The sequence below is a fragment of the Bison bison genome, unplaced genomic scaffold (assembly GCF_000754665.1).
Source record: "Bison bison bison isolate TAMUID 2011002044 unplaced genomic scaffold, Bison_UMD1.0 scf7180017864343, whole genome shotgun sequence".
NCBI classification, from domain to species: domain Eukaryota; kingdom Metazoa; phylum Chordata; class Mammalia; order Artiodactyla; family Bovidae; genus Bison; species Bison bison.
Window position 1 is genome coordinate 2130560 of NW_011494915.1, and position 15197 is coordinate 2145756.

The window sequence follows — 15197 nt, forward strand, 5'->3', positions numbered from 1 at the left end:
AGTGATGAATATGCTTAATTAAAATCATATGCTCATAAAGTGATATCAATACTTGGCAGTATCTATCTGTGTGAAAAGACATTTTTAAAGATGAAATTTGTAAAATCTCTTTACAAATAAGTATTAACATATGAACATTTAAAATCAATGCTAATGACAGGAAATATCAACTCTGAACATCAATTAAGCAAAATGTTATGGCTAAAAGAATAATTCAATTCTTTTCATCAGTAGACTTATACTACAAAAAACTGTACTCAATTATAATTATTTTAAATTTCATCAATAAAACTTCATGGAAATTTTTTTCTCTCTTCTGATAGGCATATTTACAAAACATCCTTGATTTTTCATCTTGGTCCACAAAGACTAAAATATTTACAATCTGGCCCTTTACAGAAAAAGTCTGCTTTTTTCCAACCTCTGCTCTACAACCTCTTACTATAGTGCTTATCATATCACTCCACAGCTCTTTATTTAAATATCTATGCCTTCTCAGATAAACTATGAGTTACTTTAATGCATGTGGATAAAGCAAGTAGGTAGTACAATGCCTGCTTTTACAATTAAATATTTGCTAAATGATGCTGAATGAATGGATACGAAACTGCATAATACAGGAAGACAAGAAGTAATCAGCATTCCTCTGAATCATTCTTTCACATTTCAGAGTTAATTACAATCTGCTTCTTCCACCTAGACTTTTTTTAATTCCAACTTTTTAAAATATAACTTTTACCACTGATAGAAGACTTAAAAGGGGACCAAGAGGAATCAAGCAAGTATTTCGATTCATGCTATTTCTACCTCCTGGGATCTTTCTTAAATATTCTTTCTAGGCATTCCAATTCTTTGACAGTCAAATAAACCATAGTAAAAAGACATGTAGTAATACCTATCAGTTAACCGACACTGCTAACCTACATGCATTGATTAACACTGACATATACCTACCGATCTTTCATTGTTAATTGCTATTATCAAATACTTACTGTTCCTTGTTCTAATAAAAGTTGACACTTGCTGAGACATTCTGGGCTGTCAATAAGTTCCAGGAGTGCTTTCTCAGCCTCTATTCTTTGTGTAAGATCAGTCCCTATGTAGAGATGAGTACACAATGCTTCCAATTCAGCCAAACTCTTGAGAAGAAAAAAAATTAGCATTTTACTTAAGTGGGAAAAAAATAAGACAAATATGTTAATCACAGGAAATAAGAGATGCAAATATCATGCATGTACTCATCAAGTCAATAAATGCTTACTGAGTTACTTCTACTTACTAGGGGTTACAGTGTTGAAAAAAAGGCAAATCTCCTAGCTCTAAATTATTTAAATTTAAATTGATTGTTCTGTGATGGAAAAGAAGTACAGAGGGGGACTTGCCTAATTCAAGGAGTTTAAGAAGGCATGCTTAAAGTGGTAATATCTACAGTGACCAGAAAGGACCAGTCATATGAAACAGAAAACAGTCCAGAAAAAGAAAACAGCATTTCCTGGGGTCCAGAAGAGAGAGTAATCATCTCAAGGCACTAAAAGATCAGTATGACTGGTAAATGGACAGCAAGGAGGAGATGCCAAATGAAGGTAAAGAGATGGGTGAGGGGAACTACCAGGTACAAGCTGCAGACATTATGTCAATTTACATTATTTTTCAGACTGTAACAATTTCAATGGCTCCATCTATATAAAAAAGATATAAATACACACTGGTGTGGGTCTTCTAAACTAATGACTCATTGAGCTGCAGGTGAACCCTGGCATGATTCTCAGGAACTATGACTTAACCCCATGTTACTTATAGCCAGCTATCATGTTGCAGATTCTATGTTACAGATACAAGGAATAATTCATTGTGCTTAGCATCAGAAAGAACACAAATAACAAATATTGGCAAAAATGTGGAGAAAAGGGAGGCCTCATACACTGTTGGTGGTAAAGTAGTGTAGCCACTTTGGTAACAGTAGGGAGGTTCCTCAAAAAACTAAAATAGAACCATATGACCCAGCAAAAACCAGGATACATATCCAAAAAACCTATAAACACTAATTTGAAAAGCTACATGAACCGCAATGTTCACAGCATGATTTACAACTGCCAAGATATGGAATAAACTTAAGTGTTCACGAACAGAAGAATGAATCAAGAAGATGTGGTACACACACAAACACATGCATCAGTTCAGCCACTCTGTTATGTCCGACTCCTTGCGACCCCATGGACTGCAGCGCTCCAGGCTTCCCTGTCCATCACCAAATCCTGGAGCTTGCTCAAACTCATGTCCATTGAGTTGGTGATGCCATGTAACCATCTTATTCTCTGTTGTCCTATTCTCCTCCCGCCTTCAATCTTTCCCAGTGTCAGGGTCTTTTCCAATGAGTCAGTTCTTTGCATCAGGTGGCCAAAGTATTGGAGTTTCAGCTTCAACATCAGTCCTTCCAATGAATATTCAGGATTGATTTCCTTTAGGATCGACTGGTTGGATCTCCTTGAAGTTCAACTCTCAAGTCTTCTCCAACACCACAGTTCAAAAGGCATCAATTCTTCAGCACTCAGCTTTCTTTATAGTCAAACTCTTACTTCCATACATGACTACTGGAAGAGCCATAGCTTCGACTAGATGGACCTTGGTTGGCAAAGTAATGTCTCTGCTTTTTAATGTGCTGTCTAGGTTGATCATAACTTTCCTTCCAAGGAGTAAGCGTCTTTTAATTTCATGGCTGAAGTTACCATCTGCAGTGATTTTTGGAGCCCCCCAAAATAAACACTGTCACTGTTTCCACTGTTTCCCCATCTATTTGCCATAAAGTGATGAGACCAGAAGCCATGATCTTAGTTTTCTGAATGCTGAGTTTTAAGTCAGATTTCTCATTCTCCTTTTTCACCTTCATCAAGAGGCTCTTTAGTTCTTCGCTTTCTGCCATAAGGGTGGTATCATCTGCATATCTGAGGTTATTGATACTTGTCCCGGAAAATTGATTCCAGCTTGTGCTTCATCCAGCCCAGCATTTTGCATGATGCACTCTGCATAGAAGTTAAATAAGCAGGGTGACAACATACAGCCTTGACATATCCTTTGCTGATTTGGAACCAGTCTGTTGTTCCATGTCCAGTTCTGTTGCTTCTTGACCTGCATATAGATTTCTTAGGAGGCAGGTCAGGTGCTCTGGTATTCCCATCTCTTTAAGAACTTTCCAGTTTGTTGTGATCCACAAAGTCAAAGGCGGTGGCATAGTCAATAAAGCAGAAGTAGATGTTTTTTTGGAACTCTTGCTTTTTTGATGATCCAAAGTATGTTGGCAATTTGATCTCTGGTTCCTCTGCCTTTTCTAAATCCAGTTTGAAGATCTGGAAGTTTACGGTTCACATACTGTTGAAGCCTGGCTTGGAGAATTTTGAGCATTGCTTTGCTAGCGTGTGAGATGAGTGCAATCATGCGGTAGTTTGAGCATTCTTTGGCATTGCCTTTCTTTGAGATTGGAATGAAAACTGACCTTTTCCAGTCCTGACCACTGCTGAGTTTTCCAAATTTGCTGGCATATTGAGTGCAGCGTTTTCACAGCATCATCTTTTAGGATTTGAAATAGCTCAGCTGGAATTCCATCACCTACACTAGTTTTGGTCATAGTGATGCTTCCTAAGGCCCACTTGACTTTGCATTCCAAAATGTCTGGCTCCTGGTGAGTGAATATACCATTGTGATTATCTGGGTCATAAAGATCTTTTTTGTACAGTTCTTCTGTGTATTCTTGCCACCTCTTTAATATCTTCTGCTTCTGTTAGGTCCATACCGTTTTGGTCCTTTATTGTGTGTATCTTTCCATGAAATGTTCCCTTGGTATCTCTAATTTTCTTGAAGAGATCTCTAGTCTTTCCATTCTATTGTTTTCTTCTACTTCTTTGCACTGATCACCAAGGAAGGCTTTCTTATCTCTCCCTGCTAATCTCTGGAACTCTGCATTCAAATGGGTATACCTTTCCTTTTCTCTTTTGCCTTTAGCTTCTCCTCTTTTCTCAGCTATTTGTAAGGCCTCCTCAGACAACCATTTTGCCTTTTTGCATTTCTTTTTCTTGGGGATGGTCTTGAACCTCTGTCCATAGTTCTTCAGGCACTCTGTCTATCAGATCTAATCCCTGGAATTTGTCACTTCTACTGTATAATCGTATGGGATTTGATTTAGATCGTACCTGTATGGTCTAGTGGTTTTCCCTACTTCCTTGAAGTCTGAATTTTGCAATAAGGAGTTCATAATCTGAGCCATAGTCAGCTCCTGGTCTTGTTTTTGCTGACTGTATAGGGCTTCTCCATCTTTGGCTACAAAGAATATAATCATTCTGATTCTGATTTTGACCATCTGGTGATATCCATGTGTAGTCTTCTCTTGTGTTGTTGGAAGAGGGTTTGCTATGACCAGTGCATTCTCTTGGCAAAACTCTATTAGTCTTTGCCCTGCTTCATGTTGTACTCCAAAGCCAAATTTGCCTGTTATTCCAGGTATCTCTATCTTTTGCATTCCAGTTCCCTATAACTAAGAAGACAACCTTTTGGGGTGTTAGTTCTAGGTCTTGCAGGTCTTCACAGAACCATTCAACTTCAGATTCTTCAGCATTACTGACTGGGATACAGACTCGGATTACTGTGATATTGAATGGTTTGCCTTGGAAACGAACAGAGATCATTCTGTCATTTTTGAGACTGCATCCAAGTACTGTATTTCAGACTCTTTTGTTGACTATGAGGGCTACTCCATTTCTCCTAAGGGATTCTTGCCCACAGTAGTAGATATAATGGTCATCTGAGTTAAATTTGCCCATTCCAGTCCACTTCAGTTCACTCATTCCTAAAATGTCGATGTTACTCTTGCCATCATCTTCTGTTTGACTTCCAATTTACCATGATTCATGGACCTAACATTCCAGGTTCCTATGTAATATTGTTCTTTACAGCATCAGACTTTACTTCCATCACCAGTCACATCCACAACTGGGCGCTGTTTTTGCTTTGGCTCCATCTCTCCATTCTTTCTGGAATTATTTTTCTACTCTTCTCCAGGAGCATACTGGGCACCTACTGACCTGGGGACCATCTTTCAGTGGCATATCATTTTGACTTTTCATACTGTTCATGGGATTCTCAAGGCAAGAATACTAAAGTGGTTTGCCATACCAACAGAATATCTCAACCACAAAAAAGAATGAAACTGTGCCATTTACAGTAACATGGATGGACCTGGAAGCTGCTCAGTCGTGTCCGACTCTTTGCGACCCCATGGACTATACAGTCCCTGGAATTCCCAGGCCAGAATACTGGAGTGGGTAGCCTTTCCCTTCTCCATGGGATCTTCCTAACCCAGGGATTGAACCGAAGTCTCCCACATTGCAGGCAGATTCTTTACCAGCTGAGCTACAAAGGAAGCCCAAGAACACTGGAGTGGGTAGCCTATTCCCTCTCCAGCAGATCTTCCCAACCCAGGAATCGAACTGGGTCTCCTGCATTACCGGATTCTTTTACCAAATTGGGGGGCATTATGCTAAGTGAAATTAGTCAGAGGAGAGGAAGACAAATAGTGAATGATATCACTTATATATGCAGAATCTAAAAAACACAACAAACTAGTTAATATAACAAAAAAGAAACAGATTCACAGATACAGAAAACAAACTTGTGGTTACCTGTGGAGGGAATGTGGAAAGAGGCAATACAGGGCTTGGGGAGTGGGAGGCACAAACTACCGGGTGTAAGACAGGCTACGACATACTGTAAAACAGAGGCAATACCGGCAACATTTTGTGGTGACTTTAACCTTTAAAAACTGTATAAAAATATGGGTGGAGGATAAACAAGTACATTTTAAAAATAAAAAAAGAACAATTCATTCTGTAATCATTCATTTATAAATATAATCTCATCAGAAGATACAGGATACATGGATAAAATCTGAAAGAAAACTTTTTAAATGAGTTTGGTATTCCTCTCAGCTGTAGAGAATTTTTGCTAAAGGTATCTTACTAAAACTACTTCAGTTTGAACTTAGAGAATTATTCTTTGGAGGTCAAGAAAAATTGGCACAGATTTTAATGTCAGGTAGGCATATCAAAGTAATGGGATATTCAAAAGTAATGCCATTTTTTTATGCTTTCTGGCCTGAATTCTTATGTAGCAGTTTATAGCTACACTAGTCTAAGCATTCTCTCAGATGCATATACCTTTGCCAAAGAACAGAAGAGGGCTACAGAGGATGAGAAAGTTGAATAGCGTCACCAACTCAGTGAACATGAATTTGAGCAAACTCTGAGAGATGGTGAAGAACAGAGAAGCCTGGCGCACTGCAGTCCATGGGGTCACGGAGTCAGACACAACTAACTGTAACTTAGTGACTAAACAACAACAAATAGGAATACATAAGAAACACTGAAAGGAAACCTCCTCTAACTCCCTTTATTCTTTACAGTTCTCGCTCCTTGTTTTTTTACAGCATTTTCCACTTCTTTATACAGGCCAGAGCACAACATCCCAGACTAGAGAATTTTTTGCTATAGTGAAAATAAAAGTACAAAAGAAAGGTTTCAAAAGGATAATTAAGATAAAGGACCTCAAATGAACCACATTTTAAACATTTCCTCTACCTGGATTGTCCCAACAAGCCCTAATAGTGCTACTACATACTGTTTATAACATTAAAATGTGTAGAAAACGTATGGTTCATGAATACATATGAATTCTCATGTTTCCTCCAAGGGTAAGAAACAAAAATGAAAAGAGCTACCACTTTCCCTCTTGTGACTCATGATCAACCTCAGAAGTATTTTCCTTCATCTAATAAATTTAAAGGGCTGAATTTTCGAGCTGATAATGCCCAGAATAATTTAATGATAAACTGATCCTGCTATCATGCATTCAACTATACATCAATAGGTCTAGACTCCGATGAAGTAGACTCTGAGTGTAAAAAAGTGAAGCCAGAAATAGTGACAAAATCTAACTACTGAAAAACAAAAGGCAGCAATAACTGAGACTAATAATAGCATATACCTTATAGGTTTGCTGGGAGGATTAAATGAGCTAGGGCCACATAACTTCTAGCACACTTTACACCCTATAAAGATTAGTTGTTTATTACTAGTATTACCTAATAATAGTATTGTAATGGATGGAACTGTATCCTCCTAAAAGATATATCCAAGTCCTAACCCCCAATACCTTTGAAATATTTGGAAATAAAGTCTTTGTAAATCCTTAAATTAAGGATGGAGGGATGAGATCAAACCGAGGGATTTAGGGCAGGCTCTAAATCCAGTCATTCATAAAAGAGACAGGGACATTTGAGGTGCAGAGACACAAGTAAATAGGTCTCAGGAAGGATGAGGCAAAGACTGGGGTGATATATCTACAAGCCAAGGACCACCAAGAACTGCAAGCAACTATCAGAACTTAGGGGCAAAGTATGGAACAGTTTCTCCCTCAAGAGCTCCAAGAAGAGACCAATCCTGTCAACACATTAATTTCAGACTTCTGGCTTCCATACCTATAAAAGAAAAAAAATTCATTTTTTTAACTCACCCAGTTTGTGGTAATTTGTCATAACAGCCCCAGGAAACATAAACATTAATATTAATCAATTCAAGAATATCTAAGTAAATATAGAAAAGTTCTGGAATTTTGTCCTTTTTGCTATATTGATTTAGAGAACTCCAACACAGGCTTGTTTACATCAACAATGTTATCAATGACCCTTTTTTCCCAAATGCCTTTCAAATTATTAACCACTGAAGGGCAGTGCAAGATATAAAGGTAAAGATTTGAACTATCTCCTAAGACTGAAACAAAGGGCAAAAAAAAAAATCAAGTTATTCTTTCTCTGTAATGATAACAATTAAATGCCTGGCAAAGGAAATCATTTTTAGAGAAAAAGATACATACACAAAAATCCTTACCCTGTTGGAAAAGCATTATGTGAACATTTCATAGAGTTAAACTCATAATGTGATGATCGCTGAGCGACTAAGCAATCTTCTGATTAGCATTTGATTTCACAGGGATTCTGTCTATAGAGACTTTACTTTTCACGGTGAACTGATAAACTGCATCTTAGTTTTATAGTGATGTCTGAGAATATGGTTAATATAAGCATGCCTCAGAGAAATGGATCCCTTCTAAATGTGTTGACAAATTGGGTTTGAGTTATTAAATTTTCTACTGGGCTTCATATCAACATTAGAAGCCCATACAAATAAATAACAAGTAGCACTGGACATCACCTAACTCCCATAGATTTACTATCAAGCATTCAAGGACAGTACCCAATTTCCATAGCCTAGGAGACAATGATATAATCCTGCCTACAGTCTAAATAAGGATCTTCAAGTTATTCTGGACTGATTTCTGCCCTTTGTACCTGACATACAATTAACCCCTAGATGATGCAACTTCTTTCTATACAGTAACTCTCATCGTGTATCCATCAAGAGGTAAAAGAAGCAAGACCAAAAAAAGAGTATATATTGTATGATTCTATAGTAAAAGAAAGCAGATCAGTGGTTTCAGGCTGGGGAGGGAGCAGAATGGGAAGATAGGGAAGGATAGGGAAGCAGCAAGGGGGGATTAAGCAAGGGGGATACAAGGAAACTTGGGGAGTGATAGATATGTTCATTATCTTAATTTCAGCGATGGTTTCACAGTTATAAACTATGTCAAAATTCATCCAATATGTGTGGTTTATTATTTGTCAATTAAACTTCAAGAAGGAGAAGGAAATGGTATTCTTGCCTGGGAAATCCCATGGACAGAGAAGCCTATGAGTTACAGTCCACGGAGTCACAAAAGAGTTGGACACAACTTAGCCACTAAACAATAACAAGAAAACCTCAAGAAAGCTGAAAAAATGAAGGGTTTTTTCTTTTGTTCTAGAGAAAAATGTTCCCTCATAATGAAACAATAAATTGATGAACCACAAAAATCCTACCTCAATTAAATTTAAATTCTTTTCAATTACTTCCCTGTATCTTTCCTGCCTTCTGGAATTAAACCTCTTAACTGCCATTAATAAAGTGCCTTTATCTTACAATTACTCATTTCCCACAAACTCTTTGTTTTTTCCTCCCTTTATTAGGAAACTAAGCACCCGAAGGTTTATTTCTGGGCCTCTTAGAACTTCTCCTTCTACAATGAATTGGGTCATATTTGTTTTAGTGCTTTACAGTTTACAAAAGTATTTCCATCTTCTATTTTTTAAACGAATCCAAAAAGTAGACTCCTGTAAATTACATATTTTAGCATATCCATTTTACAGACAAAAAAAAAACAACCCTGAGGCTGAGCAATCAAATACATAAGTGTGTGTGTGCGCACGTGTGTGTATATACACACATATAGCTCAAATAGAGCAAATGGTCAATTCTGAGCCACATACAAATCTATAGACCCCAACCACACGTTGTCTCAACACCCTGGACTGGTTGGATCTCCTTGCAGTCCAAGGGACTCTCAAGAGTCTTCTCCAACACCACAGTTCAAAAGCATCAATTCTTTGGCACTCAGCTTTCTTTATAGTTCAACTCTCACATCCATACATGACAACTGGAAAAACCATAGCCTTGACGAGACGGGCCTTTGTCGGCAAAGTAATGTCTCTGCTTTTTAATATGCTGTCTAGGTTGGTCATAGTGTCTTTTAATTCCTTCCAAGGAGTAAGCATCTTTTAATTTCATGGCTGCAGTCACCATCTGCAGTGGCCACAGGACTGGAAAAGGTCAGTTTTCATTCCAATCCCAAAGAAAGGCAATGCCAAAGACTGCTCAAACTACCCCACAATTGCACTCATCTCACATGCCAGTAAAGTAATGCTCAAAATTCTCCAAGCCAGGCTTCAGCAATACGTGAACCATGAACTTCCAGATGTTCAAGCTGGTTTTAGAAAAAGCAGAGGTACCAGAGATCAAATTGCCAACACCCGCTGGATCATCGAAAAAGCAAAAACAGAAAAACATCTATTTCTGCTTTACTGACTATGCCAAAGCCTTTGACTGTGCTGATCACAACAAACTGTGGAAAATTCTTAAAGAGATGGGAATACCAGTCCACCTGACCTGCCTCTTGAGAAATCTGTATGCAGGTCAGGAAGCAACAGTGAGAACTGGACATGGAATAACAGACTGGTTCCAAATAGGAAAAGGAGTACCTCAAGGCTGTATATTGTCACCCAGCTTATTTAACGTATATGCAGAGCACATCATGAGAAACACTGAGCGGGAAGAAGCACAAGCTGGAATCGAGATTGCCAGGAGAAATCCCAATAACCTCAGATATGCAGATGACACCACCCTTATGGCAGCAAGTGAAGAAGAACTAAAGAGCCTCTTGATGAAAGTGAAAGAGAAAAGTGAAAAAGCTGGCTTAAAGCTCAACATTCAGAAAACTAAGATCATGGTATCTGGTCCCACCACTTCATGGCAAATAGATGGGGAAACAGTGGAAACAGAGGCTGACCTTTTACTTTAGTCATCATCAACCTGCAGATGATATCCTAGTCCATACTTTCAACCTTGTCTGTTCACCATCTTTATATTTACCTATAAATTTCTTCTTCTTGGCTTTAGCAGTTGTGGCACATGGGCTCAGTAGCTACAGTTCCGGGGCTCTTGTGTACAGCCTCAATAGCTGTGGCACACTGGCTTAGCTGCTCCATCACATAGGGATCCCGGACCAGGGATCCAACCTGCATCTCCGGCACTGGCAGGCAGGTTCTTTACCACTCAGCCACCATGGCATGGTTTCATTTGACCTAAACGCTCAGGTCAATCATGTGGCACCCAACCAATCACAACTACAAAAAGAAGCCCCAAGAAAAGTTCCAGAACTCAAAGCTCAGGTTGTGCTTCCCTGGTTTGCAATATTCAGTGCTTACTGCCACACAAATATGATAGGAGAGTAACATGCCCTGAGGACCAAAAAGCTTTGTTTCAGAATGTGCCCAGATTCTGCTCTATGCACCTCTCTTTCAATCAATCAATCAATTTAGTATGTGTACTTTCCCAATAAGAAACTTGAGTATGATAGCTTTCAGTGAATTGTGTGAGTCCTTCTGTTAATCCTGAGAATGGCACTGGGAAACTCTCAAATATGCAAGTGGCGTCAGTAGTGAGGGTAGTCTTGCAAACTGTGCCCTCAAACATTGCAGTTTAGCTGATGCCAAGTATATAACAATTTATCATAGAGTCCTACCAATTCCTTTAAAATAAAGACTCATACTCAACACCTCTACATGATATTCATAGACAGCAGACCAACAGAACAGTATTTTACAACTGTGGCCTACAGTGCCCTGGATTTCTTTAGGGGTTTCTTCTGGAATCATTGTGGAAGCCTAGAATTTGTCCAGCTATTAAAAAAGTCACTATTATTAAAGTGATCTCAAGCAAATTATCTAACCTTTCTAAACCTCACTTTTGAAACTGCAGGTTTCAAAACCACCTTCCAAAATAATTATGAAGATTAAGATAGAAATGACAAGAGAAAGCTTGATCTAGCTCCTGGCAAATAGCAGATCTACACAAACTGTAAATAGTTTCTTCAGTTAACTATAAAACACCACGTTGCTCTTTTGTCTATAGTTTCACCCATTCAACTCCACAACCCCAGGACCATCTTTGCCAAACCCCTTTCTCCTCATGATTCTAATTGTTAATAATCATATCTAGATCAAATCAGGTATAGTAGCCTGGCTGGGTATTAAGAAGCATATAGTCCCAGGTTCTGGGAAGCTAAAAAGATCAACTAACTGCATCTCCTAAAGTTTTCCTGATGTTACCTCTTAATTCTCTCCAAGATTCCTCTGTGAAATCTAAAGTGCCTACCTCTTCCTTGATCCTAGAAACCTCTTTCCTCTCTTCCTTGCCCACTAACCTGGACTGTCTCCTCTAAGACAATCCAGATTCATTTCTTCCTTTGGGACAGAGTATCCAAACTCACAACTTCCTAATCAGAATGCACGTGCCTTGAATGGATTATAGGAATGTCTAGGATATTGATCCCCTTGCCCTTCAGGCAGCCAGGCTTTTAGTTATGAGTAGTTTACGTCAATGGACCACCCAATTACCATTCTTTATGTGTGCCATAATTTGAAAAAGATTGTGAAGTAGTAACCTAATCTCACACAAATCCACTTACGCCAAAATGGCATAATTTTTTACTAACTACCTGTTTGGGTAGATGACTGCAAGATATTGGTATGAAAGAATATGGAATTATGAATTACTAGGGTTACTCTCGGAGAAGGCAATGGCAACCCACTCCAGTACTCTTGCCTGGAAAATCCCATGGATGGAGGAGCCTGGTAGGCTGCAGTAAATGGGGTCGCAAAGACTTGGACACAACTGAGGGACTTCACTTTCACTTTTCACTTTCATGCATTGGAGAAGGATATGGCAACCCATTCCAGTGTTCTTGCCTGGAGAATCCCAGGGACAGGGGAGCCTGGTGGGCTGCCGTCTATGGGGTCGCACAGAGTCGGACACAACTGAAGCGACTTAGCAGCAGCAGTAGCAGCAGGGTTACTCTAGTTCTGTAGACTTGGGCAAGTCACAATTGTTCTAAGACTCAGTGTCTTCAGGAATAAAATGTATGTGTGCACATACAGTAGGGGGACTGGTTCCAGGCCACCCTGCAGATAACCAAAACCCAAAGATGCTCATTCCTTATATAAAATGGCACAGTATTTGCATATAATCTCTATCAATTTAAATAATCTCATAATACTTTTACTACCTAATACACGTGTGTGCGTGCTCAGCTGCTCAGTCACGTCCTACTCTTTGCGACCCTATAGACTCTAGGCCACCAGGCACCTCTGTCCATGGGATTTTCCAAGAACGAATACTAGAGTAGGTTGCCATTTCCTCCTCCAGGGGACCTTCCCCATCCAGGGATTGAACCCAGTGTCTCCTGCAGCTCCTGTGTTGGCAGGCAGATTCTTTACCACTGCTCCACCTGGGGAGCCCATACCTAATACAATATAAATGCTATATAAATAGTTGTAAATTCAATGTAAATGATATGTAAATAGTTGCCAGGGTGTGGCAAATTCAAGTTTTTTTAAACTTTCTGGAATTGTTTAATATGTTCAATCCACAGTTGGTTAAATCCACTGATGCAAAACTCACAGATACAACAAGCCAACTGTATACACACACCTCTCAAGCTAGTTGTACGATTCAAAATCTACAAGCATGGAAAAATTCCAAATGCTAGGTACCAGTTATTATTAGTAATAAATGTTCCTTGAGTTAACTGGGTAACAATATGATCCATATACTGAAAACAATTCAAACTGAAAAGGTTCAGAGCTTTTTTCAGGCCCCTCAAACTGTCACGTCTTTCATGTGTCCAACTTCACTTTTAAGCTGCCCAGAGCTGCTGTGACATAGAGTCTGAAGAAACTAATTTCGGTAGTTCTGCCATTAGGAGCTAATTTTTCCACCATTACCTAAAGTATGAAGAAATCTTCCCGACTGGGTGATTTACTATTATGCATATCTTTCCAATTCTGAAACCGTTCCAAACTTCCACCATAGTTTTTAATTGCCCTCAAGATTTACACCTGAACTATGAACAACTGTTCATCTATTTACAATCCCAAAGCCCTCCCTGTGAGATTCTGCCAGTGAAGATTTCCCAAAGGGCATTTTTACTAAAGTGGCAATAAATAACATTATTTTGACCTGGAGACCCTTAGCAATGGCAAGGAATCAAAACAATGTGTCAGGCTTACTATCTCCTGAGCTGTCAATTACCTGATAGGAGAGTGGATGGTTGAAAAGAAAGTACCCTTTGGAAGAATCAATAATTAGGTAATGAATCATTGTAGTCTCAGGGGGCCCAAAGAAGTCTACAAAGGGTTGGGACACTTAGATACACTATCACCATGTTATGAAATTGCCTATCTCTCCAAGGTCATCTCCTGCCTCCACAGCCTCCCCTCCTCCCTTCCCTTTCATAGGAACCTAAGCTCCAGTCAGACTGAACTACCCCAGTGCGCCATGTTCTTCCACAATTCTTTGACTTGACTCACACTGTCCTTTCGCCTCTACCCTTCCCTTTCTCTTTGCTCGGTTCTTTCAAGATCCACTAGACTGCAAGTTCCCTGACTGTACAAATCATAAAGTTTTGAGAGAGTTTTATCTTAAGTACCTAGCAAAGTAGGAACTCAATTAACAAGTGGATGAACGGAAGCTCAAAAAAGCTTGCCTGACAAGCACAGCATCTGTGCCTCACTGCTTCCCAACATACACAACCAGAGTTGAGTGCCCCTTTCAATATTCCCATGATATCCTGTGATTAATTCTATCACATCATTTTTCACATTTATTGTAATTATCTGTGAATTTCATGAGGGCAAGGATGCTAATAAGATGATGTAATTCTTTATCCCACAACTCTGCACAGTGCTTGAGACCCGGGGGTGGGGATGGGAGTGGGGGGGTACCGGGGTGGGTGCCGAGGAGGCTCTACAATGTTTGTTGAATAAATAACTGGATGCATATGCCAAAGTGCCCGAGAATATCTGAATATTTGAGCCTTCCTCCAGCCCGCATCCCACCCTGACCATTTCTGCGCTCCTAGTGCGCGTCCTGCCCCGGTTTCCTCCTCCAATGAGGCTGCTGCAGAGCCCTCCTTCTCAACTCCCCACAAACAGAGCCCCTGCCGACTCCAGCCAATTCAAGTCCAAATGCAGAGCCGCTCCTTCGGCGGACCCAGGCCCCTCTCGAGCTCCCTCCGAACTGTGTGGAGGCTGACGATGGAGCCGCGGCCGGAGACGCGGCGGGAAAGCTGATCGGTACTGCCGGTCTCCCACCTGCTCGGGCGCCGCCGAACCTCGGTGCGCGCCCGTGCGGCGGGACCCCGGGAGGGCGGGCTCCCGCGCGGCCGGTCCTCAGCATCCGCACCTCTCTCTCGAGGGGCGACCTCCAGCCTAGCCCCTGCCCCTCCACCCGCCATCCCCGAGCTCGGGCCGCCCCTTCCTCGGGCCCGGGCCTGGGGTGGGCAGCCCAGACCAGTGCCTGGTCCCTGGCCAGGAACGGGGCCTAGGGCTCCGACGCACCGGCCGGCGGCCCCGCGGCCTCCGTCGCCGGACTCGGCCCTCAGTCTCCAGACCCCAGCATCCCGCCGGATTCCCGGAGCGGCGGGGCGGGGATCCGCGGCGCAGA

General features: G+C 40.6%; 1 protein-coding gene across 3 annotated transcripts in view; it reads right to left on the reverse strand.

Annotated features, from left to right (window-relative positions):
• The window catches only part of RANBP17 (RAN binding protein 17), an 88714-nt gene that overhangs the window by 73238 nt on the left and 279 nt on the right, over window positions 1-15197 (reverse strand). Inside the window, exon 2 of one of the 3 annotated variants that reach the window (XM_010854554.1) lies at window positions 993-1139. In XM_010854554.1, coding sequence (XP_010852856.1) covers window positions 993-1139 — 147 coding nt within the window. Of the gene's footprint in view, window positions 1-992; window positions 1164-15197 lie in introns of those variants that run through there. The other 2 variants (XM_010854553.1, XM_010854555.1) reach the window with 2 other exon arrangements.